Source organism: Engraulis encrasicolus, chromosome 3, assembly GCF_034702125.1.
Source record: "Engraulis encrasicolus isolate BLACKSEA-1 chromosome 3, IST_EnEncr_1.0, whole genome shotgun sequence".
Lineage (NCBI taxonomy): Eukaryota > Metazoa > Chordata > Actinopteri > Clupeiformes > Engraulidae > Engraulis > Engraulis encrasicolus.
The window spans coordinates 13,230,057-13,254,936 of NC_085859.1; the positions used below are offsets into that span (position 1 = coordinate 13,230,057).

General features: G+C 40.3%; 1 protein-coding gene across 1 annotated transcript; it reads left to right on the forward strand.

Moving 5' to 3' along the window:
• The first annotated feature begins 3,237 nt into the window (after positions 1 to 3,237).
• On the forward strand, positions 3,238 to 24,662 carry mfsd14bb (major facilitator superfamily domain containing 14Bb). Its single transcript, XM_063194777.1, has 12 exons — positions 3,238 to 3,555; positions 5,013 to 5,108; positions 6,162 to 6,224; positions 6,661 to 6,788; positions 11,813 to 11,927; positions 12,228 to 12,446; positions 14,481 to 14,594; positions 15,444 to 15,515; positions 15,733 to 15,845; positions 16,222 to 16,319; positions 17,560 to 17,708; positions 19,482 to 24,662. Exons 1-12 carry the CDS (start codon positions 3,523 to 3,525, stop codon positions 19,683 to 19,685), a joined length of 1,404 nt encoding a protein of 467 aa, XP_063050847.1. The 5' UTR covers positions 3,238 to 3,522; the 3' UTR covers positions 19,686 to 24,662.
• The last annotated feature ends 218 nt before the right edge of the window (positions 24,663 to 24,880 follow it).

Genomic DNA, 24,880 nt, shown 5'->3' on the forward strand with positions numbered 1-24,880 from the left:
TCTGTGGTAGCTGCTAATGTGTGCCAAGTTCAAGTAAAACTGTTGGCAAATTGCATCCGGTCTTTCCCGGTTATAGACAACAACCACAAGGTGCTATTAACGACAAAAACCTGCGCTCTCAATTGATGGTGTATGAGTGGTGATACCGAGCTTTTTGAACGGGTTCAAAGTTAACCGTTGGACTCACAGCATACACTTGTACCAATTTAAAACAGAACTCACCCTGTACTCGATGAAACAGTCGGTCGTCGCGTTGAAGTAACTTAAGGCATGATCTGCACTGGAGCTTGCCAACTCTGCTCTTGCACGAGTAGCTATGTTGAAAAGACAATTAAAAACGGTTTCTTGACGCTCGTTGTCCATTTCACAGGTGCAACTAATCACTAAAATGGCGGTGTGTGTGTGTGTGTGTGTCCAGTGTTTGTGTGCTCCCGCCTAATGTGAGGGGTGGGGGAAGGGGAGGGGGTTTGTGCGTGCATGGGTCATTTGCATACAGATATCTGTAACGTCATTTCGCCTAGTCAAAACTGTTATTCTAGATATCTTTAATTACATTTCGACTAGGCAGAATGAACATTACAGATATCTCCATTTTGAGATATCTCTAATCAAAAATCATTTCCAGATATCTATAATTGGATAGTGGATATCTACAATTACATTTCGCCTATCCATAACTCCAGTATGAGATATCTAAAACGTCATTTTGACTAGTCGTAACTCCAGTTACAGATATCTGCAATTGAATTTCGCCTAGTCAAAACTCAATTAAGGATATCCAAAAAGGAAGATATAGATATCTTGAATTAGAAGGATTTGAAGATATCTTGAACTGACATTTTGACTAGGCGAAATTCAATTGTAGATATCTCGAATTGCAATTAAAGATATCTGCAATTCAGTTGCAGATATCTGCAATCTATGTTGTGGATATCCAAAATAGAATTGCGGATGTCCAAAATTACATCACCCATTGAAATGAATGGCAAACGTGACGTCATTTGCCCTATCCAGAATTCATAGAGCTCTTCAGCGTTGACGTCAACTTGTATGCGGCGTTTGGACTACCGGTTCCCTGGCGATTTTTTACATTGCAAAACGCCATAGAGATTCAGGTTTGGCAAAAATATAAGTTGCACGGCAACAACGAACATTAGCGTGTCCCCGCATCCCGTTCTCATTAGTGGAACGGATCGTATCATCATGTTGGTGTATTCACATGTTAAATCATATCGATTATAATTCAATATTGCTAACCCCTTTCTGATCATTAAAACTTCCGAACTACATACTTTCCTTTGGTTGCCATGGGTACAACCTTCCGCACGTACATGCCGTTAGATACTGGCGCCGTTTCTGTAGTCGCCAAAAGCTTCCGGGTTTAGCATATGGACGCAACATCGTATTTATGTCGAAGTTTGACACAAAATGATCAACCATGTCATACCTACAGCCTATTTTTAACACCCTCGACAGTTTGCGGGGGTTCGCTAAGCGCGTGCTTGCACTCGGAGCTTATTTGAAATTTACCCCTATTCATTCCCAATGGAGGCCGGAAGCCGATAGGAACCAGGACGTCCTTAAATGCTAACATGAAAGACTACAATCTACTACATGCTTCCGCTTCCGCTGAAGAACTCTATTACGGATATCCGAAATGACAGTTACGGATAGGAGGAATGTCGTTGCGGATATCTGAAATGCAAATTTTGACTAGGCGAAACCGAGTTACAGATATCTGCAACACATATCCATTCTGGCTATTAAATGTTAAAACCGCTTGCCATATGTGCACACACACACACACACACACACACACACACACACACACACACACACACACACACACACACACACACACGGCTTACACAAACACACAAATACAAAACATCCACTCAGACTACACATTATGGCCATCTCTCTCTCTCTCTCTCTCTCTCTCTCTCTCTCTCTCTCTCTCTCTCTCTCTCTCTCTCTCTCTCTCTCTCTCTCTCTCCGGTAGGCCTAGGATGTAGGATTGACCCACCACAGCAGTCACTCCAATGAATTACTGACTGAATAATTTTGAACTTCTATATATTTTTAGGGCTTTTTTGCCTTATCTTTTTTTGACAGAACTAGAGGAGAGACATAAAATGAGTGGGGAGAGAGGGAGACGGGAGGGATCGGCAAATGACCCGGGTCGTAATCAAACCCAGTTTAGAGTAGAGTAGACTAGGCTAGAGTAACTTTATTGATCCCCAGGGGGAAATTCATTTAGGCCATGGTAGGGACATAATTTTGACAATTTTGAACTCCTGAGACCCCTGGAACCCTACAATTTAAGGGACAAAATTTACACCACAGCAACGTGCAACATGATGACGGCAGATTAACTAGGGTATTGATTGCTGAATAAGATCTAGAAAGTAGAAATACAAAACAGTTCGAACTGCATTATAAGAGATTCCGGAAAGGGGGAGGAAATGTGCATTTATTATTAATGTTAATGAGACAATGAGAAGAGTTTGTGCTTGGCAGGACTAATTCAATATTTTATCTCCTTTGATTTTTGTTAATGTCCCTCTGTTTACATATCATATAGGCATCAGTCACAAATGCACAAATGTTAGGTGCTAGGTCACATTGGGCCACATTGGGTTTAGTATAGTGACCAAAGGGCTGTAGATGTCTTGCATACTTGCATATGTGTAGTGATAACAATGATAAACAATAATAAATGCATTATGTATGCTATAACTTTTCGCCATCATTCCTGCACATCGTAATTAAATGAATTTATATTAATAATAGTAGCCTAATAACTTTAATATGCCAAGTCACCTTGTTTTGGGTAGCAATTTTAATGTTGGGTGAGAATATCACTTTGGATTTAAATGTTGTCTGTCAAGTTAAAGTCTTGCTGGCCACATGAAATGGCTCAGAGGACGCATATGGCCCCCAGGCCTTAGTTTGCCCACCTCTGAAGTGAATGGTGAATTTGGTTAAAACTACCCTGTCTTGCCCAACCTTTGAATGGGGAGCAAAATATTGACTGCATGTCAAAACCAAAGCTTGCGGTTTGACGCCACGCATGTAAACGGTAAACAAAAACATATGCGGCCTAGAATAAAAACTAATGATCGGGGACTGGAGTGGATCAGCCTGACTGACAGGGGGCGCGCTTGCGTCGCGGCTCAGGCACACTCCCCCTTTTTCAACATTTCTGATACATCATTATGCGCATGTGCACAAATTAGAGTCTTCTCCTCGGATCATGAAACTACAGGAAAATGAAATGAAGCTCGCCGTTTTAGCTACCTACATCTGTGTCTAAATTACGTTTCGTCGTCTGTCATTTTTGGTAGAAACACATGATCACGGCATTACTTTACCGGTACCCGAATGTTCACTGGTTGACTTAGTAGACCAAGTAAAATGGTTCATGTTGCGAGTTAAACTCATTCGGTTAGCTGTCTAGATTAGCTGGAATGAGGATGTGAAGTTATGTTCTAAACAGGCCGAAAATGACTCGACGCCACTATGCCAGCGAAGAGTATTAAAGACACAACAATGGTAGGTATTATGTGTATATTAATACATTACCTGTTCTAATATGTGTACTACTGTCCACACATTTACATACGTTAGTTAGCAGGAAAAAAAGTGTGCGGGAAAGTATCCTGACGTGACCACAGTTGGCTAATTTACGCGTTGAAAGGACAACTTTACCCCTTAGTTACTTGCTAGGTGATGATACTTTTTGTGCCCATAGCTTGGCTGAAACGAGGCACTTACAGTTAGATTATGTTATGTTAACATCTACATACACAATTCCAAACGCATTGCACATACTCTGCGTGGAACTGCTTCATTGTGAAGTGCGCGGATTGAGTACAACATGATCCTTGGGTGTGCAAACAAGTCTCTGATAACTGTTGTTTCATAATAACATTGCATGTTCTGTACTCTTGCGCAGGGTGGGTTTTGAACCGTGCCCCCCTCTGCAGACAAACTAGGCAAACTTTAGTCATGCGACTGCACATGACCGAAAACAAAACTGTCGGTCGTGACCCAAACTGGTGATGATTGTAAAGATCTTACAATGAAAACATCATTGGTGATAAATTTTGTATCCAACTTGAGTACATCTCTACGAATGTTATGGTCTACAATGAAAAAAAGTGATATCAGCAATATATTTGTAACATTAGTAAGAATGCAGGAGATGTGTTCAATGCGAGATTTCTAGCAGATCATGCATCAGAAGTAGTTGAAAGTAAGTTTACTACTACATTTATTTCTTATGCCATCTTCACAATTGTGTTGCTTGATTGTTATAATACATTCTGTTAAACTGAGCCAAAAGGTCCAACATTGACTTATGACATGCGTGTGCCTGCTGTCAGAAATTCTTTCTGTCCTGAAAATGTTGCATGATGGATAGGCTTGTGTCAAACTTGACCAAAAGGTGTGTCAATGGACTCATTCTTGATGGTGCATGCTGCAGCAGTCTACACATTGGGACACTGTGAAATTACAATGCATTCTGGTTAGAAATTGTATCCATGACGGTGTTGATGGGAGGCGCCTTCTGCTCTGCTGTCATGTTACAGGGTATCATAGAGGATGACATTTTTAAGAAATTCCCGTGGGTCCCGTGGGTCAAAATTTTAAAGATGAACGGGAGCGAGCAGGAGCGGGAATAAAGATGAATGGGAGCGGGCAGGAGCGGGAATAAAAATGAACGAAGGGGAATGCTCGCTTATTTTTTCATTAAAAAAGTCCTTGTTTTTTTGATGAAATGGGAGTGGGATTGATTTTGAGTGGGAGTGGGCAGGATTGGGAAGCATTCTTTTCAGGAGTGGACGGGATGGGATTTGTTTCCTTTACTTCAGTCCGGGATGGGACGGGATGGGATTTTTTTTTCTGGGACCGGGATGGGACGGGAGTGAAAACCCACTCCCGTGTCATGCTCTATGGACTGGAAAACAACTCCATATTGATGAATCTTCTCTTTCCTCTTCACCTAGATGAAAGCCGTGGGAAGGGCGAAGGTGTCCCATGCAGTGGTGGTCATATTTCTGGAGTTTTTTGCGTGGGGGCTCCTGACCACACCCATGCTGACAGTGAGTACTCCACACTGCCTTTTCCAGTGATGACATAGAGAACTTGAGCACACTCCATTTGTCACAGAGAGAACCAGAGATTAGAAGCAACAATTTTCAGCCACCATTACCACCAGGCCACTGACCATTTTCAGCTGCCTGACGTCGTAATAACGCATACTGATCTCTATCTCTGTCTCTAACAGAATGAGTACAAGAATGTGTCCACTCGTTAAACTAACTCAAAGGCAAGGTGCATTAACTAACTAACTAGCTACATATTTCGTCAAAACTGAGGTTAGAATAAAAATGGTCTGCATTACTCCTCCTTTATCTTGTGACTAAATCTAATGGTCCAAATGCAGGACATCCTGTTTTAGAGATATTGCTATGTCAAATTTTGCAGTATCCAGCTTAATAATAAGGCGTTGGAGGAATCTTTCTCCATTTCAATGTTGACATAGCTACTGCACTTTGCCTCTTTAGGGCAGCATAATATCTAACCCATGAATTTGACAAGCAAGCGGCAGGGATTAAAAATGGTTTGAAATGATGGCATGAGAACCATCTCAATCTGAAAGGTCAACATGGATACTACTACTTGTTACTACATGATATTACTATATGATACTTTTGTCTTGAACTGCTAGGTTTTTGAAGGGATTAAATACACATAAGCTGAAATAAAAACATACACACAAAATGGGCTAGTGGTTAAGACATGCACACGTGCATGCATCAATCCCTCAATTAATCAATAACTACTTATGTAGAACATTGTCAGGGTTTCCCCCAGCACTTTGTTGCTAAGGCGGCCACCTTGACAAGAAACACCTACCACCTTGTCTAGGTCCCCTGAAAATATAAAGATTTCATGTTGTGAATGTAATTTCTGAAGTTGCTTAGCCCAAAAATATATAATTTTAACGCCCCACCACCTTGACTAACAGAAATTCTGCGGGAAACGCTGATCGTCATACTCAAACGCTAATCAGTGTAAGTTGCATGATGCAGTAATTGCAATGAGATTGTCATCAATGGAAATACTTTGTCTGTGTTCTACCTGTTCTGCAGGTTCTCCATGAGACCTTCCCGTCACACACCTTTCTCATGAATGGACTCATACAGGGAGTAAAGGTGAGCAGACAAGCGATGTCATCACAACCATGCTTATAATATTTGGTTTAGTCTATTGATCATGTTGACTGATTATTCTGTAGAAGGACATTTGAAGCTACAATCCAGCACCACAACCCTTAAATCACGCCATTCCACTCAGTGATAAATGTCACATTAATAGCTAGACACTTGCAAGGACCAAGCGTGCAAGTGCATTTTCTTCCTTGCCATTGTTGAGAGACATGCATTATCTGCAGCGTGCTACACGGATCCATTGACTCACTAGCTTAGCGATATACTCCCTCTTTTAACTTGTCTTAAAGCAAAATAACGCTTAACATGAAAAATAAGACACTTTATCACCTTTATAAACCCCGGCCAACGATTTTAATGGCATACCCCTTTAAAAGAGAGTGTTAGATATAACCATCTGTAATGGCTTGTCTGAACACAGGGTCTGTTGTCCTTCATGAGTGCCCCTCTAATCGGTGCTCTTTCGGATGTGTGGGGAAGGAAGTCGTTCCTCCTGTTGACTGTCTTCTTCACCTGCGCGCCCATCCCTCTGATGCGCATCAGCCCCAGGTAAGAGGAGACATTTCTAATCACCGTTCTAATCACTAAAGTCACTGCCTCACTTTTCCACCAATGTATGTTTTTAAGGGGTGCAGCTTTTTAGTCTTTATTCAGATAGGACGGTGAAGATGGAGACAGATAAATAGTGAGAGAGAGAGCTTGGGAAGGGTGTGGAAATTACCAAAGACGAGTTTCAAACCATGGGTCCCCATGGGCAATGTTGTTATGGTGTGTTTTGCACCACAGCATCAGCATGCAGAGGTATTTGGTAGATCTGGGTCAAATCCCACCTCTGAGAAACTGACTACTATGCCAGACTAAGCTCCTCTGAACTTGTGATGTTTAGGCTAACCAAAGAAATCATGAGGGTGATGACAAATCCCCATGTCTCAGGTCCAAATATAAAACTGTTTTATAAGGCATGTTTTTCTCACTTCTGCCTGCTGATTGCCCCACTCAATATAGGAATTAAAAAAGGCTATGGGACCAATGTTTACAATCCCTACACTAAATCTGAAACTTAAATCTGATTCAGTTATTTGATGCGTGCCTGTAGAAATTCAGGCAGATACTTTGACTTGAATTTGTAGCAGAAGTGACAACACAACAAATGTCAAACCTACCATTGGAATGGGCAGAACCAAAGCTTTCCAATGGTTCCATGCAAGAAATGTCCAAGGGAAAATGGATTAAAGCACATTCCTAATTAAGGTGTGAAATAGGTTGAATAGATTCCAGTCTTCTGTCCAATTTAACCAATTTAATTTATTTATTTATTTGCACATGGGGATGCCTCTTGAGATGCAACATCTCATTTTCAGTTGGGTCCCCTTGAAACTGGACAATACAGACAGTGCAAGACGACAAAACATTACATCGCACAAGACAACACACATTCACACACTCATTCAAACAGCAGCCTCTTCGTTCCCCCACCTCTACAACCCCCAAAGCAATATGTTTTGGTGTTATTTTTAGTTAGTGGGACTGGCATTAGGTACAAGGCATACAGTCAGAGAAATAGGTACTTTAAAATGAATGAACATAAATACAAAAACAAAACAGGAAGACAGAGGCACAAACAAGGATTCCCGAGGAGCACTGAGGAAGTATACAACCCAAAGCTTCATGTTGATGGGTAATCAAAACTTATTCTCACCTATGGCCTGTCTTTGTACCATTTCTAGCTATTCAATGGATGTCTACATCTTAAATTGCGGGAAAAAACCTGGAAATTAGGTTGACCCCCAAACTTTTTTTTTTTTACAGCTTGTTAAAGTATCGCACAAAATCTTGTGCTCACAGTCACACACGCCACACACGCGCTTGCACAAACCAACACACACGCCAGCACACTCTGAGCTTTGAGCACTCTGCAGACCTCAAGAACCCTCACTGGGCTTTGCACAAGGGTCACATGCTTCTCATATGAGTGTCTCATTCTCGCATGACAGAATCCTAGCCTACTTCTCCCTCAACTTTGTAAGCTTTAACCTGGCCATGCTGGGTGTCTCGCATTGAAATAAATACATGTGGAACTGTGATTATGTCTAATAAAAACGTTTTCAATTTTTTTTTGTCTCAGCTTGCATGAATGGAAGGCAATTGGTGATGTGCCCATTGCCATTCTTAGACACTGTTTACATGTACAAACATTTTTTGAAAAACGTATCAGATTCTGCCGCCTGTTTTCCCGTTACCAGAGTTTTAGAAATCTCCTTTTAAACCTATGGTTTGAAAATATTCCTTGTAGGGGGCTAAAACGCACGCGTCACAATGGTGTTTTCTATTTATCCAAATGACATATTAATATGTAAATGGCTAATAATATCCAAGTTTAAAAATATCCGCTTCCGCGTAAACGGTGTCTTAGTGAGTGTAGTTTCTAAATGTAGGCAGAGGTAAAGCAGATTAGAGTAGAGGAACTTCATTAATCCCATTGGGAAATCAAGCAACTAGATTCCAGCTGCTTTCACGTAATACACATTGCACAGGCCCAATATATATCCCTTAAAGCACATCTGCATACAGGGTGTCACGAAAAAATGTGTGTACACTTTAAACCCCTTTAAAGTAGGTGTTTATTCATGTAATTGTCAATGTGTAAATAGAATTTAGACATTTTGTTGTCCATTTAATTATCCCTTCTGGTCCAGGAGACTCGTGCTGTCCAGTCCACCATGCTTATCTCCTTCTGTGAGACGTGTGGCACTTGGCACAAAGGACCTCCAATGCCTATCCGTCCTGATTGCTGAACAAGCTCAATTGGTTGGTGAAAGTGGTGTGCAGGGGGTGGCCAATATACAGATCACATACTTCCGCGGTTCTAAGTCTGACGTGAGAATGAGAGGTACTCTCTGCCCTACAAAGCAAAAAGGCAGTAACTGCGTTGTTGTGGAAAATGAGTTACTATGACTTTAATGTCATATACAGTGAGTCCAATATGTATTTGATCCCTTGCTGATTTTGTTGGTTTGCCTACTAACAAAGACATGATCAGTCAATAAATGTTATGATAATATGCATTCTAATATGGAGAGACAGAATATCAAAAAGAAAATCCAGAAATTAACTGAAGAGAATATATATTAATTTATTTCCATTTCATCGAGCAAAATAAGTATTTGATCCCCTGCCAACTGATTACAGTTCCGGGCCCACAGACCAGATGGGCACTTCCGATCAACTTGCCATCTGAATTAAAAACACCTGTACATACTAACATGCATAAAAGACACATTGAATCAGCAGAATCAGTCCATAGTATGAGTGAATCAGTCACACTCCAACCTCACCAGCATGGGAAAGACCAAAGAGTGGTCAAATGATATCAGGGACACGATTTTAGACCTGAACAAAGATTAAATGGGCTGCAAAGCCACAAGAAAGAGACTGGGTATTAATGACCCAGCTGTTGATGCATTTCTTCCAAAATGTGAGGAATACAAAATGACTATCCATCAGCCTGTCTGGGGTTCTATACAAGATTTGACTTTTGTAGGGATTTGATTATCATGAGAACAGAAAGAAATCACCCTAGAGCTATACGGTATGAACTAGGCAATGATATCAAAGCTACTGACCAAAATCACTGAGAAAACTACTGGTAGCACTTAATGCCACAGAGGTTTAAAATCCTGTAGTGCACACATGGTACCTCTACTTCAGAAGGAACCTGTGCAGTCCCACTTGAGGTTTGCTAACGAACATCAGACTGGTTTAGGATATGATAAGGAGGTGCTGTAGTCAGATGAAACCAAAATCAAGATGTTTGGCATTATCACAATTCAATGTGTTTTGAGAAAGAGTACTTCTGTCTATGATCCCAAGAACACCCTCCTCACCATCATGCATGAAAGTGGTATAATTATGGTTTGAGGGTGTGTGTGTGGCCAAGGCACAGGACAACTTCACATCGTCAACGAATGGATGGAGGGAGACATGTAATGTGCAATCCTGAGTGCAAACGTCCTTCCCTCCACCACTACACTGAAGGGTGGGCCATTTTTGGATCTCCCAACATGACAATAATACACAACATACAGTAAAGCAACGAAGGAGTGGCTCAATAAGAAGCATATTAAAGTCGTGAAGTGGCCTAGACAGTCTCCAAATATTAACCCTATAGTAATTCTATGGAGAGAACTGAACCTCCCATTCGCCAAGCTACAGCCACAAACTATTAATGTTTTAGAGATAATGTGCAAAGAAAAATGGGCAAAAATATTTTCTACTATATGCACAAACATTGTCATCAACTAAAAGAAGCATCTGACCTCAGTGCTAGACAACTAGGGCTTTGCCACAAAGCACTTTATCTTCTTTAGATAGAGGGGTCAAATACTTATTTGCCTAAATTAAATACAAATAAATTAAAATATATTATTTTAAGTTATTTTCTGGAATTTATTTTTGATATTCTGTCTCTCCATGTTTGAATACATATTATCATAAATTTATAGACTGATCATGTCTTTATTAGTGGGCAAACCGGCAAAATCAGAAAGGGATCAAATACATATTGGACTCACTGTATATATATATCAAAGTTTAAATTTAAATAAAATGATTATTCTGCACAAAAGGTAGTAATATAAAGTAACAAAACTGCTGCATGTCAATAATCTCCCCAAAACTACTTTGACTGGATTGCAGTATCATTGTAAACCATTGTAAACCAGGGTCAAGTCTCAAGCGGTTCTTGCCATTGTCCTAACTTCCGTCCTCCCTTGTGCATGTGGCCTCGTGATGACTTAGCAAGAGGTCATTGACTACAGAAGTTGCAATCAATATCCTGCAAAAGTGCTCTTCAAATTGCAATTGGAATGAAGAATGGGGTGAAGTCATAGCCTCATCATTGTAATACGTAAGGAAGTCCCAGGGTGTGCTTTGTATTTGTGTTAGGGTGGCGGGTTTGTTTTGCTTTTTTGGTCTTTGTTGTCTGTTGTTATATGTGGGTTGTTGTTATCTTCTACTTAAAAACAATTTTGAATGTACATAAATGTGTGATACTTTGAAATGCTTTTCACAATAAAAAAGATTTGAAATAAGAATGGGGTAAAGTCCCCCAAAAGTAGTTGTGGCTAGGACGGGAGGGAAACTGCATTGCTTTCTCCACAGAGGCAAATCGTATGCAAATCGCGAGGCCAAGGACAGGCTGAGGACGGGAGTTTATAGAATAATGCAATGTACCCACTATGTGTGAGTCGACCTGAGAGTCGTTGAGGGGTAACACATTGTAACACAGTTGCACATGGTGTGGGGTCCAGTTGCCTGCACTCAAACTCTTTTGACCCATAGTTGGATGCAGACTTCATTTGTTAGAAGAACTGCAGTACGGCTCTGCTTGTCCCTACCTGTTTACTCAGCCTGTGAAGAAATCACCTAATAGGATTTTTTTATTATTATTATTTTCTTGCAGGTGGTATTATGAAGAAATTCCCTAACATGAGTTGTTTGTTTTGATTTTCTTGCAGGTGGTATATTATGAAGAAATCACCTACTACGAGTTGTTTGTTTTGATTTTCTTGCAGGTGGTATTTTGCACTTATCTCCCTGTCGGGACTCTTCTCCGTCACATTCTCTGTGATCTTTGCATACGTAGCCGACATTACGGAGGAACACGAGAGGAGCACAGCATATGGCCTGGTATGAACCCTGCTGTTAGTTCAAGTTTATAGATTGTGTAATTGTACTTTTAATGTTCAAATTTAAAATGTAGGGGAGTTTCGTCAAGAGTGTCTCAGCAGAAATAATGTTTGGAGCCATTGCATTATATGCAAATGCATGCAATGGTGCAATGCAACTGTGTGTTTCTTTAAAGGGAAATAAAGTACTGAGTTTTGCAGATTTAACCACCAGACACACCCTAAATCCACCATTTTGAAAAAAAAACAATTCCTTACATATTGTTATAGATTCTGTTTGACTGCATGTTATATACCCTAGGTGTCTGCGACGTTTGCAGCGAGCCTGGTAACGAGTCCGGCCATCGGAGCGTATCTCTCGTACACGTATGGAGATAGCCTGGTGGTCCTCGTAGCGACGATCATCGCTGTCCTGGACATCTGCTTCATCTTACTGGTGGTGCCCGAGTCACTGCCCGACAAGATGCGCCTCTCATCCCTCGGGTTCCCCATCTCCTGGGAGCAAGCCGACCCCTTCGCTGTGAGTTTCATGTCTCTCTCTCTCTCTCTGTTATCTGACCCTCCTATCCAGTGTTGGATCAGGTATTGCAATGTCCTGTTTGTTTTTGTCTGCTTGTATACCTGTGCTGTGGATGGGTGTCAACTGAAGTGGGAGCCAAAGACACACAATGTTATGCTGTTATACAGGCTGGTTATCGCAGCCATGTTCCTGTATCGATTTGATTCGATTCATTCCGAATCGATTCAATCCGTTCCCTTCTTGGTGCCAGGATTTCCCCCAAAAGTTGCTGTTGCCTATTTTTATATAAAAATGTCAAGGGGCTGTGGCTTGACGGTGTTAACAGATTTCTAATTTGTAATAAGTAGGCCTAGGCCTAATTGACTAATACCTACTGTCCTACTGGGTATTTTCCATAGACCTAAATTAAACAAAAAGAAAAAGAACCCAAAAAAAAAAACGATTTTGTGCCCTGTGAATCGATTATGTGAATTTCGATTCGATTCAATCGATAATCGATTATTTTACCCAGCCCCTAGTTATACAACGTAGGGATGGGAATCTTCATCATGGACACTACCAACGATTTGATCCATTAACAATTCATTAAATGATCAGTGACAAGATATGATTGTCCTACCCACCACAATACAGCGTTAATGAATTTGAGGACGAGTGCAAAGTAGTTGTCAAGCCATGCCATTTAAAGCATTAAGACTTGCTGTGCCTTTAAATTTTGTAGTAAAAAGGTAATTATCAAGACACAACCTAGAAATAGACTGGTTCTCCGTTTGCATCCTCTCTGGCTGTTGTTTTGGTCCCATTTGCACCCCTAGAGGTACCATGTTGCACCCATTGAAGTTGCTCAGTCAGTGCTGCTGGCAAGTGAGGGGTACGGTCAGTGTATCTGTTTTGTGACTTGCCCATTAAAAAATGTACTGTACATCTGATTGCATCGTCTTTATGTGATCGCCACTTTTAGGAAGGAACATTTTCTAGGCAAAAATGGCAACATTTTTCCCATAGCACTTTAACTGCAAGATGGATGCTCTCTATGCTCCCCTATTCAGCAAAGATAAAGTTAGCTTACTGTTACATCAAGTTTTGGCAAAGGACGCGCTCAACTTCTTAGAAAAACGAAAGTCTTTGGGTGCGCGATAAAATGTATCAAGTTAAGGAAGAAAAATCCGCACTCACAAACTGAGTCTCATTATTTATTTATATTACCACCATGTCCAAAAAGCGAACGCGTTTCGGCTATCAAGCCTTCATCAGTGCGCGGTGATGAAGGCTTGATGGCCGAAACGCGTTCGCTTTTTGGACATGGTGGTAATATAAATAAATAATGAGACACAGTTTGTGAGTGCGGATTTTTCTCACTGTAACATGTCATGATGACTTGATGAAGCATTTTTGGTGCGTAAATCCCACCACCTCACTGACTGGCTTTGCATAATATCTGACATGATAGGGCTGGGCAATATGGAAAAAAACCTATATCACGATATGGATTACTTTATATCACGATAACGATATATATCACGATATAGCACAATTACATACGTTCTCAGTTATTCTCTTTATTTGCTCTGTATTTTTCATGTCGCAAAACAACGCTTCTTTAAAATGGATCTTTTTATTCTTATTTTTACAGTTACATGAACTTATAGTGTGTATTGTGACAACATGAAATGTAATTAAATGATATTCAACTGTATAAAATTGATAAAATTACCATCATGATATAAACGATATAGGAGAAAGGTCACGATATACACTTTTATATCACGATAATGATATATATAGTCATATTGCCCAGCCCTATGGCATGATATGGTTATTATTCATCAGGCCAGCTGTGTTCAGCAGTTTCCTTGTTCCTGTGAAGTTAAGTACTATGATGTAAATGCTGTATCCGGTCTTCAAGGTCGTGTTGCACAGAAGTTGCTCCTGGTCTTCGTGGGTTAAGGGATGCACTTATTTATTTTCACGTCTTACTGTATATATTTTGAAGGTCTGATCATGTACCCCTTGCTTGTGTTTTTGTCTGAGCAGTCCTTGAGGAAGGTGGGCAAGGATACGACAGTGCTGCTCATCTGTGTGACTGTGTTCCTGTCATACCTCCCAGAGGCGGGACAGTACTCCAGTTTCTTTCTCTACCTGAGACAGGTACTCTACCCACGCACCACACCGCACCGTACTGCACTGCACTGCACCGCACCTCCTTTATTTAAAGGCAGAGTGTGTGTGTTTTGTTTTGTGTATTTCTAGAATTCCAGAATTGCTGCCCATTCAAAATTGTCATCTTTTTCATGAATATGTACTACCACCATCAGTTTCTATGTATTCATTGTAGCTTGGGAATTTACAGTGGCCTCAAGTACGAAAACCTGTGTGAATTTCCAACTGAATCTTTGCATATGATGCTGTATGTGAAATTTGGCAAAGATGCATACATAGCAAATGAAATCCGGATGTATCAAGCCACACATAAACAGATTTTCACACACATTCTTACTGAAAATCCCATTTAATGTCAAATTCAGTGCACATTGACTTTGTTCACATCGTGGGCCTGCACCTAAAGTAAATCTGAATCTTTGTGCAAGAAATGGCATACATTTACATACAAGTGACAGTTTTGTATGTATGTGTACACATGTAGCTTTGTAGTAATGGTGGGGTGGCGTCCGCGCCAATGTCTTATCCTGAGCGTATCGCTCGGTGCGTAATTCCAAGAGCAGTATAATGAAAAGGAAGAAAGGAGTCGCACACTGGAGCTGAATGCAAAAATCAAAAACTGTATTAAACAATGCAGTTTGTCCCCTGTCTGTCGGTTTTATTTACTTTTTTCGGCTTTGTTTAATACAGTTTTTGATACATTTTGTACATGAGGCCCCAGGCCACCACTGCGCCATTGGCCAAGGTTTGATTGCATGGGGAAACTGTCATACTAGGAGCACTTCAGGTCAAAACCAAGTAAGCTATTGAAATGTTTCTATGTGATCCCTCCTGCAGGTCATTCATTTTAACTCTGCAACAATTGCTGCCTTCATAGCCATGGTGGGGATCTTGTCCATCATAGCTCAGGTAGAGTATTGGCCTTTTCAGCCATTCTGTAAAACTGGAGCAAATAGCAAAAATAACCTTCTCTTTGCTTTGACATCATTTCTCCATTTTTTAACAGCATCAGTTCTTTCTTTGGAAAGATGATGAATTTGAACTTTAAACTGTGTGCTACGTGTTGCTGGAATTTGGTCATTAACGTCCGCTAAAATACCTAACTTGGCTTAAAATGTATTCCTAGACTTTGCTCCTGAGTCTCCTGATGCGGACGATTGGGAATAAGAACACTGTTCTGTTGGGCCTGTTCTTCCAAATGCTCCAGCTGGCCTGGTATGGCTTTGGATCAGAACCATGGTATGTCAACGCATGAGAATTATTTATTTCCCACGTCTTGCAAACCTGTACAGTCTTTACCTGTTAGGAATGGATCTCAATGTTTCTTTAAAAAAAAACCTACTAAATCTAAAAAATTTAATTGAAAATTCAGATAAAATTCCACATTTAAATTAATTCTATTTCAATTCTTTAATCCAAAGGTGATTAAAATATTCCCACTATTCACACCCCTCTTCACACACTCTTTACATGCCCATTTCACCTGGGTCTCTTGTCAGTTGAATTGTCGATTAATTGCGATTAATGTTTAATCGATTAATGCATTGATCGATTAAAGACGATTAATCATTTGCATCCCTAATGTGTATGTTCTTTGTTTGTTGTTGTGCTGTAGGATGATGTGGGCAGCTGGAACAGTGGCTGCCTTGTCCAGCATCTCCTTTCCAGCAGTGAGTGCTCTGGTCTCCCACTGCACGGATCAGGCGCAGCAAGGTGATTTTTTTTCTTTTCCTCTTTTCACCTTGTTCCATCAATATCCAGTCACACAGTAAAATGTATCATACCACATTAGTTCAGTGCTTTTAAATAAATGAATCTATAATGAACAATATACAACACATTGTATAATCGATAATACAATATTAATAAAAAAAAACTGTAAATGGCCACAGGATTCCGAGCTAGCATAGAAGCAAATCAACTTAAGTATGCCTTCAAACAGTTTTACTATATTTTCCTGACGGCTTCATGAATTCTTCTTTTTGAAAAAATGCATTTGGAGTTTCGTGCTCCTCCTTGTATGTTTTACGCCATAAATATAGTAAATGACAACAGTATGACCACAACATTAACAGTATGTTTTAGGTGGCTCCCTCTAGTGGTTAAAACCAAGACCTGTTTCCAAAGAAATTGATGCCAATAGTGGCATTGTGTGTATGCAAGTTGCAAAATAAAATATAAACGGGTGCAAACTAGTAAAATGCATCTTCAAACAGTAGAGATTGTGAGCTTTCAGGGGGGAAAATGTATATTCAAGTGAAAAGAGAAGTCCGCGACACTGCTTGTCTATATATTATTTAATCGAGCAACGTTTCGACCTTCAGGTCTTCATCAGGTCTTCATCAGGTCTTCATCACTTTGCCTGATGAAGACCTGAAGGTCGAAACGTTGCTCGATTAAATAATATATAGACAAGCAGTGTCGCGGACTTCTCTTTTCACTTGGATTTACTCTCATTGTCCTGCACCTGGCCCATCGGGTGGGATGTGCACACATCTACTTCTCTGAACGGGGAAATGTATATTCCCAGAACGTATTTCAGTGTTCTGAAAATGAGATTGAAAATGTTTTTTCCAGATTTGAGAGGTCCTCTGTTCAGACCACAATGGAAGTCCTTCTATGATGGTTGACTGTTATGAAAGTGTTTCTACTAATCTCAGTAACAACCAAACACCAAGAGCCTATGTTGAGTTCTGAAGGCCTGAACAGAACAAAGCAAAATACTGCAATAAATTGTGGATTAATTTTGAGGGACTTCCGTGAAGACGTAGTATAATTTAGTGTAAATATGAACATTTTGCTGCAGACTACACCTATTCATGTGCGATCATGCAAGATATCAGCCTTCTATATTGTACAGCTGTTGCACTATGGCCTTGAGGAATGTATCATGTAATGGCCACACTTGCTTTGCTGGCAGTAAACAAAGCGAATCAAACCTTGTCACCCACAGGTGCTGTCCAGGGCATGATCACAGGTATTCGTGGGCTGTGCAATGGCCTTGGCCCCGCCCTCTATGGCATCATCTTCTTCCTGTTTAATGTGGAGCTCAACGAGCTGGACCCCAATGATAGCAGCATACCCAAAGACCCAAAGACAGAGGTACAGCACTTCACAATAACTAACTCTTACAGGCCTGATTATCTAGCTCTGCCCTTAGCAGACAGCAGTTGTTTTTTTACAGGAAATGGTGTAATAAATATTTTTAATATTTTAGATTTTTATAATGCCACCTTTAAAGGATCTGAAGTTTTTAATGTGTATTGATGCAAAAAAAAGAATATACTTTAAAGCATATACTGTCTTACTCTATAACTTTTCTACATTGCACTCATCTTGGCCTTGAAATAGCCATGGTAGCTTTACTGGCAATAGACTAAATAAACAAACGTAAAGGCCCAGTGCCTTTCTGTTAGTCTGCTACATGGTCACATTCACAGTGTTCAACTAACTGAACACCTCCATGTTAAAGTAACTAAAGGCTATAATTTGCACATCCTCAGCAGAGGGTAAAACCGTCGCTCAGTAAATGTGACGATTTTTAAAATGTATTTAAATGAAGCGTTTTCCCAACCTAGCTGAAAGGAACAATGTAAGGGGGTTCTGTGGCGCACTGCATTAATGCACCCATACCACAAACTACGGGCAGGTGCCCATGGTGACCCAGGTGCCCATGGCGACCCAAGTTCCAGTTCCCTTCTCTCTCCCCCACTTATGTCATGTCCCAGTCCTCCACTACCCCATTGTGATGAAGGCAAAAAAACATATTGGATTTTGGAAAAGTGAAAAGGGCATTCTAAAATATTTTATGGTTTGCCATTAATGTGTAATTCACTACACCCGTTCGACATCGGCTGCATAGAACAATCATTCCTAAAACCCCTTAAAGGTACACTGTGCAGGAAATGGCCAAAAAAGGTTCTGCAACTATGCTGCTAATTGAATCTGGGTTGCCTATGGGGCACCTAAGTCACGCCATCTACTTCCTGGTTCATGGGGCAGTAATTTGCAAAAAAAAATTGAATGGAAGTGAACGAGGCGAGCCGTGGTGGATTTGTTGTGCATAGGTGGAGGTCCAAGGTTTGGATTGGTGTCGAAGAACCACTCATTTCAAGCTCAGCAATTATTTCTTGACTCCTCATGCCCCATGAACCAGGAAGTAGAGGACGTGACTTAGCTGCCCTATTGCCAAATTTGATCTTTCAATGAAAGTTTACTAAGTAATAAACTAATATTTTCTAATGAGGCCCAAGTACAGTCATTTTTGCAGCAAAAAATGGCTATTTCTGGAAATTCAAAATGGCGGACCATGGAGAAGATCCCCCTTTTCACGCAGGGCTTTTTGTGAACGGGGAAATAGGGGCGCTCCACCCTCATACCTCCTTGGGTGCACCCTCATACTTTTATTTATATATATATATATATATATATATATATATATATATATATATATATATATATATATTTGAGCACCCTTAGTAAATTTCTCATTCACGGGAGGAAACACCTCATGCCAAAAAATCCTAGAAAAAGCCCTGCATCACGTATGAAAAGTGCAATTTTTCTAGTCTTAATGAATACTTAGAATTTCATGGTGGTGGTAAGTATTAATGAAAAAGGTAACATTATTGAATGGGTAGCATGAATTCTGGAAATAAGCAACTAAAACATTTTTGTGAAAGAAGTGAAGCTCACCAAGTAGTCAGTAGTTTACTGGTGCGTTCAGACAAAAATAGCTGTGAAATGTGTTATCCAGTGCATGTTTTTTGGCCAACTCCATTCACTTTTATTGGACAAAAAAAAACCCCACTGGTCCACTGTTACTACAACGAATGGTAAAATCACCCGTCCCCTTCTCTGTTTTCTCCCCTGAAGCCTACGATTCCAGGCCCCCCGTTTCTGTTTGGAGCATGCTCTGTTGTGCTGGCGTTGCTGGTGGCCGTGTTCATCCCGCAGCAGCCGCGTGTGGCTGTGAAGACATGCTCAAGCACCTCCAACGCCGCCAGCCTGCAGTGCCACGTCACCACCACGCCCAGCGATGACGACATCGAGCCCCTCCTCCAGGACAGTAGCATGTGACGTTGCTATGCAGATCCACCAACCACCCGTTTGGTTTTAAACCAACCACCCCTGCAGGATTTCATTGGACTGGATGCACATCAGCAGACCAGGCTTCATGGGGTTTGGACGTTTTTTTGTTTGTTTTATTTTTTCCTCTAATTAAATTTATCTGTTTCAAAACTGTTGTAAAAATGACTGTTTATACATTGCATACGATTAATATATTGGTATTATCGTCGAGCGCTTTTAGAGGGAAAATGTACAAGGGGTTAATTCTTTCAAAGCACCTCATTAGGGAGATGATTGAACAAGCATTGAGAAGAGTTGGTGGTTTGTTCCCTTTCATCAGAATACGTGCCTTTTTATGATGTTTTAATTTTTATTTCGAGGTTGTCCTGTGACATTTCCTTTACTTTATCCACATCTTATACTGCACTTTCTGTGCCTACTATGTCCAGGTCTATGTTAGATGTTTTCAAACAGTGTAGCACTCTGCACTTGGATCACCCCGTATCCTAACTGCAAGCAACTGTGAAAATGACATTGCGCTGAACAATTTATGGTTACATTTAAACTGTGTGTGTACCCTGTTATGTCACATACATACTAATAGTGTGCCTAGCAGATGTCCATATTGCTTTGAAGCATTATGTTACGATAATGTGCGACAGCTGGACAATCCCATCGAAAAATGATGATGTTACTGCTCAATGTGTTGCTTGCTGGTAGGATACAGTGAAGCTCTAGAGTAGATCTGTTTTTTCCAGCTAGATATTGTGGTGTGGAGCGTAAAGTCAGCCCACCTGAACCTTATAGAGCTGAGCTTAAGTACGGTAGTTCCAAACATATGCACTCTTTCCACAATGCAAAAACAAAATCAGGATCATTGCAATGGCAGTCAGAACATATCCTCAATTGTGGTGTAGCGCATGGTGTAGTTTTATTCTGAAAAATAACAACACCATGCATCAACTTTTTTTTATTACACAATGTAATTATTGACGGTTTTTCGTTTTGTTGTACGCTATTTTGGTCAGCACCCTGAAAAAAGAGAGAACTGTTTGCTCCAATCTTTATGATGGTTTTATTCTCAAGACATATTGTATTTCAAGTACTGTAGTGTGTTCACATGAAGAAATCAGACGAATATAGCACTGATCTTGCACCGGTCTCATGGTGTGAATCTAAACTCGAAATTCTTCACAAGACATAAGTGTTGTTTCTACATAGGTTGTATAGGATCTTCTATTGCACAATCACCCAGGAGAACAGCAGACTGGAACAGTGGAATCTTTTTATTATTACTTTACACTTAGCTGACGCTTTTATCCAAAGCGACTTGGTTATTTTTTTTAAGTTCAGGGTAGTATTCGTATTTCCTGAAATTTAGGCTGTAAAATGAAACCCGTTTTTGTTTCATCTCGCTCCGACCTCTGGAAACTACGCAATCTTAAGTTTATAAAAAAGATTTAAGCTTTAAACTAAATGCTTGCCTTGCAAAGTCACGCCCATTTTATTTAAAGCTATTTTCTTTAGAGAGTAATAACAGTATGATATCACATTCCTTTGTGCCCACTACACTTCACGTGGAAAGCATACCGTATGCACAAAAAGGACAAGTTTGGTGCAAAATGAAAACAGGCATGTTAAAAGTCCTGCTGTGGTGCATGGAATCAATGCCCCATACCACAATAGGTCTATTTGCTCGTGGGGACCCTGGTTTGAGTCCAGCCTGGGTCATTTTCCAACCATACCCAATCTCTCTCGCACACTCTAATAATCGTCACTTTCCTATAGTCACAAAAGCCCCGACAAAATACTTTTTAATTCATATCATGTCAAGTTTGTATGTTTAGTGAGGATTGTCCGTGGGGCCAGCCTGTTGCATTTCACAGTTGACCATTTTTAACATTGGTCAAATTTGGTCCAAAACACTGGAATTTCTAGTGTTATGGGTGAAATGCAAAAATAAGACCGGTACAAAAGTACCAGTAATATTGTACCATGTCCTAGATCCTAATGGCTACCTCAAGCATTGTTTTCTCTGTTTGTAGTACCGGTACATGTAAGTTTTGTTTCAGGAAGTTCAGCAAATGACCGTTGTGGCACACAAAGACAAAAAAAAAAACCTTTTAATGCCATTTGTCCAGTTGCAGCCTAGGCAATGCATCCAAATTGTAACACTATTAGGTAATCAACCTTCAAGAGTAAATTGATTTCTTTCCAGACATCTGAACTGCCACTTTTCATGAGGTCACTTTTCCCCCCATCATATACATTCATATATTCTCAATACACTGAAGGTCATTTTAGTAATGTTTATAAAAAAGCTATTTAAAACTTTCAAGGGTTAAACAGATTAGTTGTGCTGGATTAGATGGACTGCTGTGTGTCACAGCTGTTGCACTTGCAGGGTGGTTGAGTGGCAAGCGTGACTGGTTGAAATAAAGGTTTAGTATAATTCTGATGTTATTTGGTTCGTTAAGATAGGAGCAGCTTCATTAGTTGGCCTTAATTTTGAACTACCGTAAACTACTTTCTTTGTCATAGCTATAGGTTTTGTCACACAAGCAGTTAAGAGGGTAGTTGGGCCTTAACATGACATTGTAATGTGTTACATATTAATGCAGTATTTTGCTTCAGCTATGTGGAAGACAGCACTTTATGCGACAAGTTACCTTCTGAGTGTCTGGTGCATTTGTTTGTTTTGGGGTTGTTTTGTTGTTTTGGTCTTTTTCTACTTGAATTTCGTCTGCCCTCTATAACAGAAGACATCGTTATGATGCGCCACTCTTAAATTTTAAGAAGTAAGATTATGTGTATACCAAAATAAAACGTGTTAATCATTATAATGATTATTATAATGTAGTATTATTCAAGTGAATAATTGGTTGGGATGGGTTGGGAGGGTGTTCCACTCAAAAAATTCAATAAGTTTGTTCTGACACATTATTTATGTTGTTACATAGAATTCTACACCATAAACGTCACATTCCTTTGGCAGATCTTTCCACTCTATGCAAGTCTTCCTTCAAATATGAACTTACTCAACTTACCTCTTAAGGTGAAGTTATTGAGATATTTTCTGTAACTTTAAAATGGCAGCGACAGGCCCCCTCTCCTACGTGAGGCACTCTGATTGCATATTTTGATGAGTGACTATTCCAAGTCTTCAGTGTATATTCAAGGTGTGTGTGTGTGTTCAAGAAAGAATGTGAAGTGAATACGAATGGGGTGTCCTCGAGTATCGCCAGTAGAAGGCGAGCTGTAGAAAAGTGAAAGTGTCTAAACTATGTTTTCCTCTCTAATCTTCCCTTTCCCGACTTCCGCCATCTTGGTATAGGCATGAATGGCCATCCGGGTACTTTGCCCGTAAATGTGCGTTACGCCCCTTTTTGGGGGAAAACAAACCGAATGTCTCATTAACTTACATGCTACATCGGCTTGTCTAAATGAACGCAGTCCATCCTTCAGCCACGGCTGTTTGGCTCTATTATTTGAACAGCCGGCAACACAACACGTTTTCAGCATGTTGCGCGTGAACAACGCTAGTTGTCCGTATCTTTCGTTTATTAAACCCCAACATCACCAATTGACTTGCATGGGTTGTTTTCCCCCACAAATGGGCGTAACACACATGGAAAACGTCACGCAAGGGGACGCCACCGCTTGTAGTTGGTGAACGTAGCCAGGTGACGAAAGGCAGGTTGCATCTTCCCCCGGCTGAGTGTGGTGATTAGAAAACTGTACTGTTTTTCAGAAAAACAAACCTTTTACCTCCTGAACCTGGGTTAACCAATATTTATTATATAATGGAATGTCTAATTGGTCTGAAATGCAGTGTACATTGTTGGGTAACCTGCCTTCGGGCGTCTCAAATCTATGCCAAGAACAGTATTTGTTTCAGGCAATCGTATAGCTGGCCTGGTTGAACCAGCCCTTTTGTACCTTTCTGTCATCTGTCTGGCTGCAGTTTAGGGCTGTAAATCATAGCCTCCATGGCCGTACGATATCGCTATCGATTTCTTAAGTCAGCGATTCGATTATTTTCGATACTTAAGAATGCCCTACGATTCGATTCGATTTTTTTTCCAATTACTTTTCCACTTCTATTATGTTATGAAGCTAGGGCATTGGGCAGGGGCCAGCGATTCGATTATTTTCGATACTTAAGAATGCCCCACGATACGATGCCATTTAGATTCGATCGTCGGCCGTACGATCGATGCATCGTTACATATCTATCATTATTACACCCCTACTGCAGTTCCATTCAGATGCAAAATATTGGCTGACCAATCAGCAGTCCGAGGGAGTGGTTATGAGTGGTGGTGATGATGTTTGTGAGTGATGGGTGCCATGCTGAATTGTAGTTCACAGCTAGACTAACAGTGTAAATTAAAGCCAAATGTCAGGCACCGGTTAAGTCATATCCAGCTGCCTCGACAATGTCTACACACATCCTGCAAGAACGTTTCTCAATACTTGGTTGTGCTGCTGGAACCCCTGTTTGGAGCCAAGTAGTATTTCGTATCATTTTGTCAACTGATGATTTAAATCTGGTTTAGTTGTGCAGTCAACATGCAGTTTCATTAACCGATTTGGTGGCCAATACAAGTAGCAGATTTAGAATGGTAACATCTTAAGCCAGGTTACCCAACACTGGCAATATATACATGTGTATTCCTTTTAAAGGCATTTACACATCATTGTTGATTGATGTGAAATGTAACATATCTTGTGAAAAAAAAAATATAGTCAAGCAATCTAAATCTTTTTGTTTGTTTGTTTTGCAGTTTTTGTAAAATAAGCAGCACTTTGTATGTTAGGGTTATTATCTGCCTTTCTATTTCTAGTTTGTGAGTGGTCCTTTTTGCAGTGTACATGATGATGCTTTTATGCATTTAATACAATATCTGAGCATTTGATATCATGTGCCTGAGATATGTAATATAATCAATGCTTAACATGTTAATAAAATACCAAATATGTTGATTGTTATTGTTTTGTCTGCAGCCGAATTGCAATGTGGTCAGCTGAAATGCTATTAACAGTCATATCCCTTCAGGATCATTGATACCAGGCAAGGCAACTTTCAAAATTAGTTCATCCCATCTACTATAAGAAAAGGACTAAGCAATATTCCGTTGGTTGTTAAGGGACACTGTGCATGAAATGGTCAGAAAAGGTACTGCAACTATGCTGCTCATTGA

Excerpts from the sequence above, each read along its gene's own strand:
- mfsd14bb (XM_063194777.1), top strand. The coding sequence starts at position 3,523 with ATGCCAGCGAAGAGTATTAAAGACACAACAATG. Across the intron at positions 11,928-12,227 it reads GGAGCACAGCATATGGCCTG|GTGTCTGCGACGTTTGCAGC; the intron begins GTATGAACCCTG and ends TATATACCCTAG. Across the intron at positions 14,595-15,443 it reads TCTTTCTCTACCTGAGACAG|GTCATTCATTTTAACTCTGC; the intron begins GTACTCTACCCA and ends TCCCTCCTGCAG.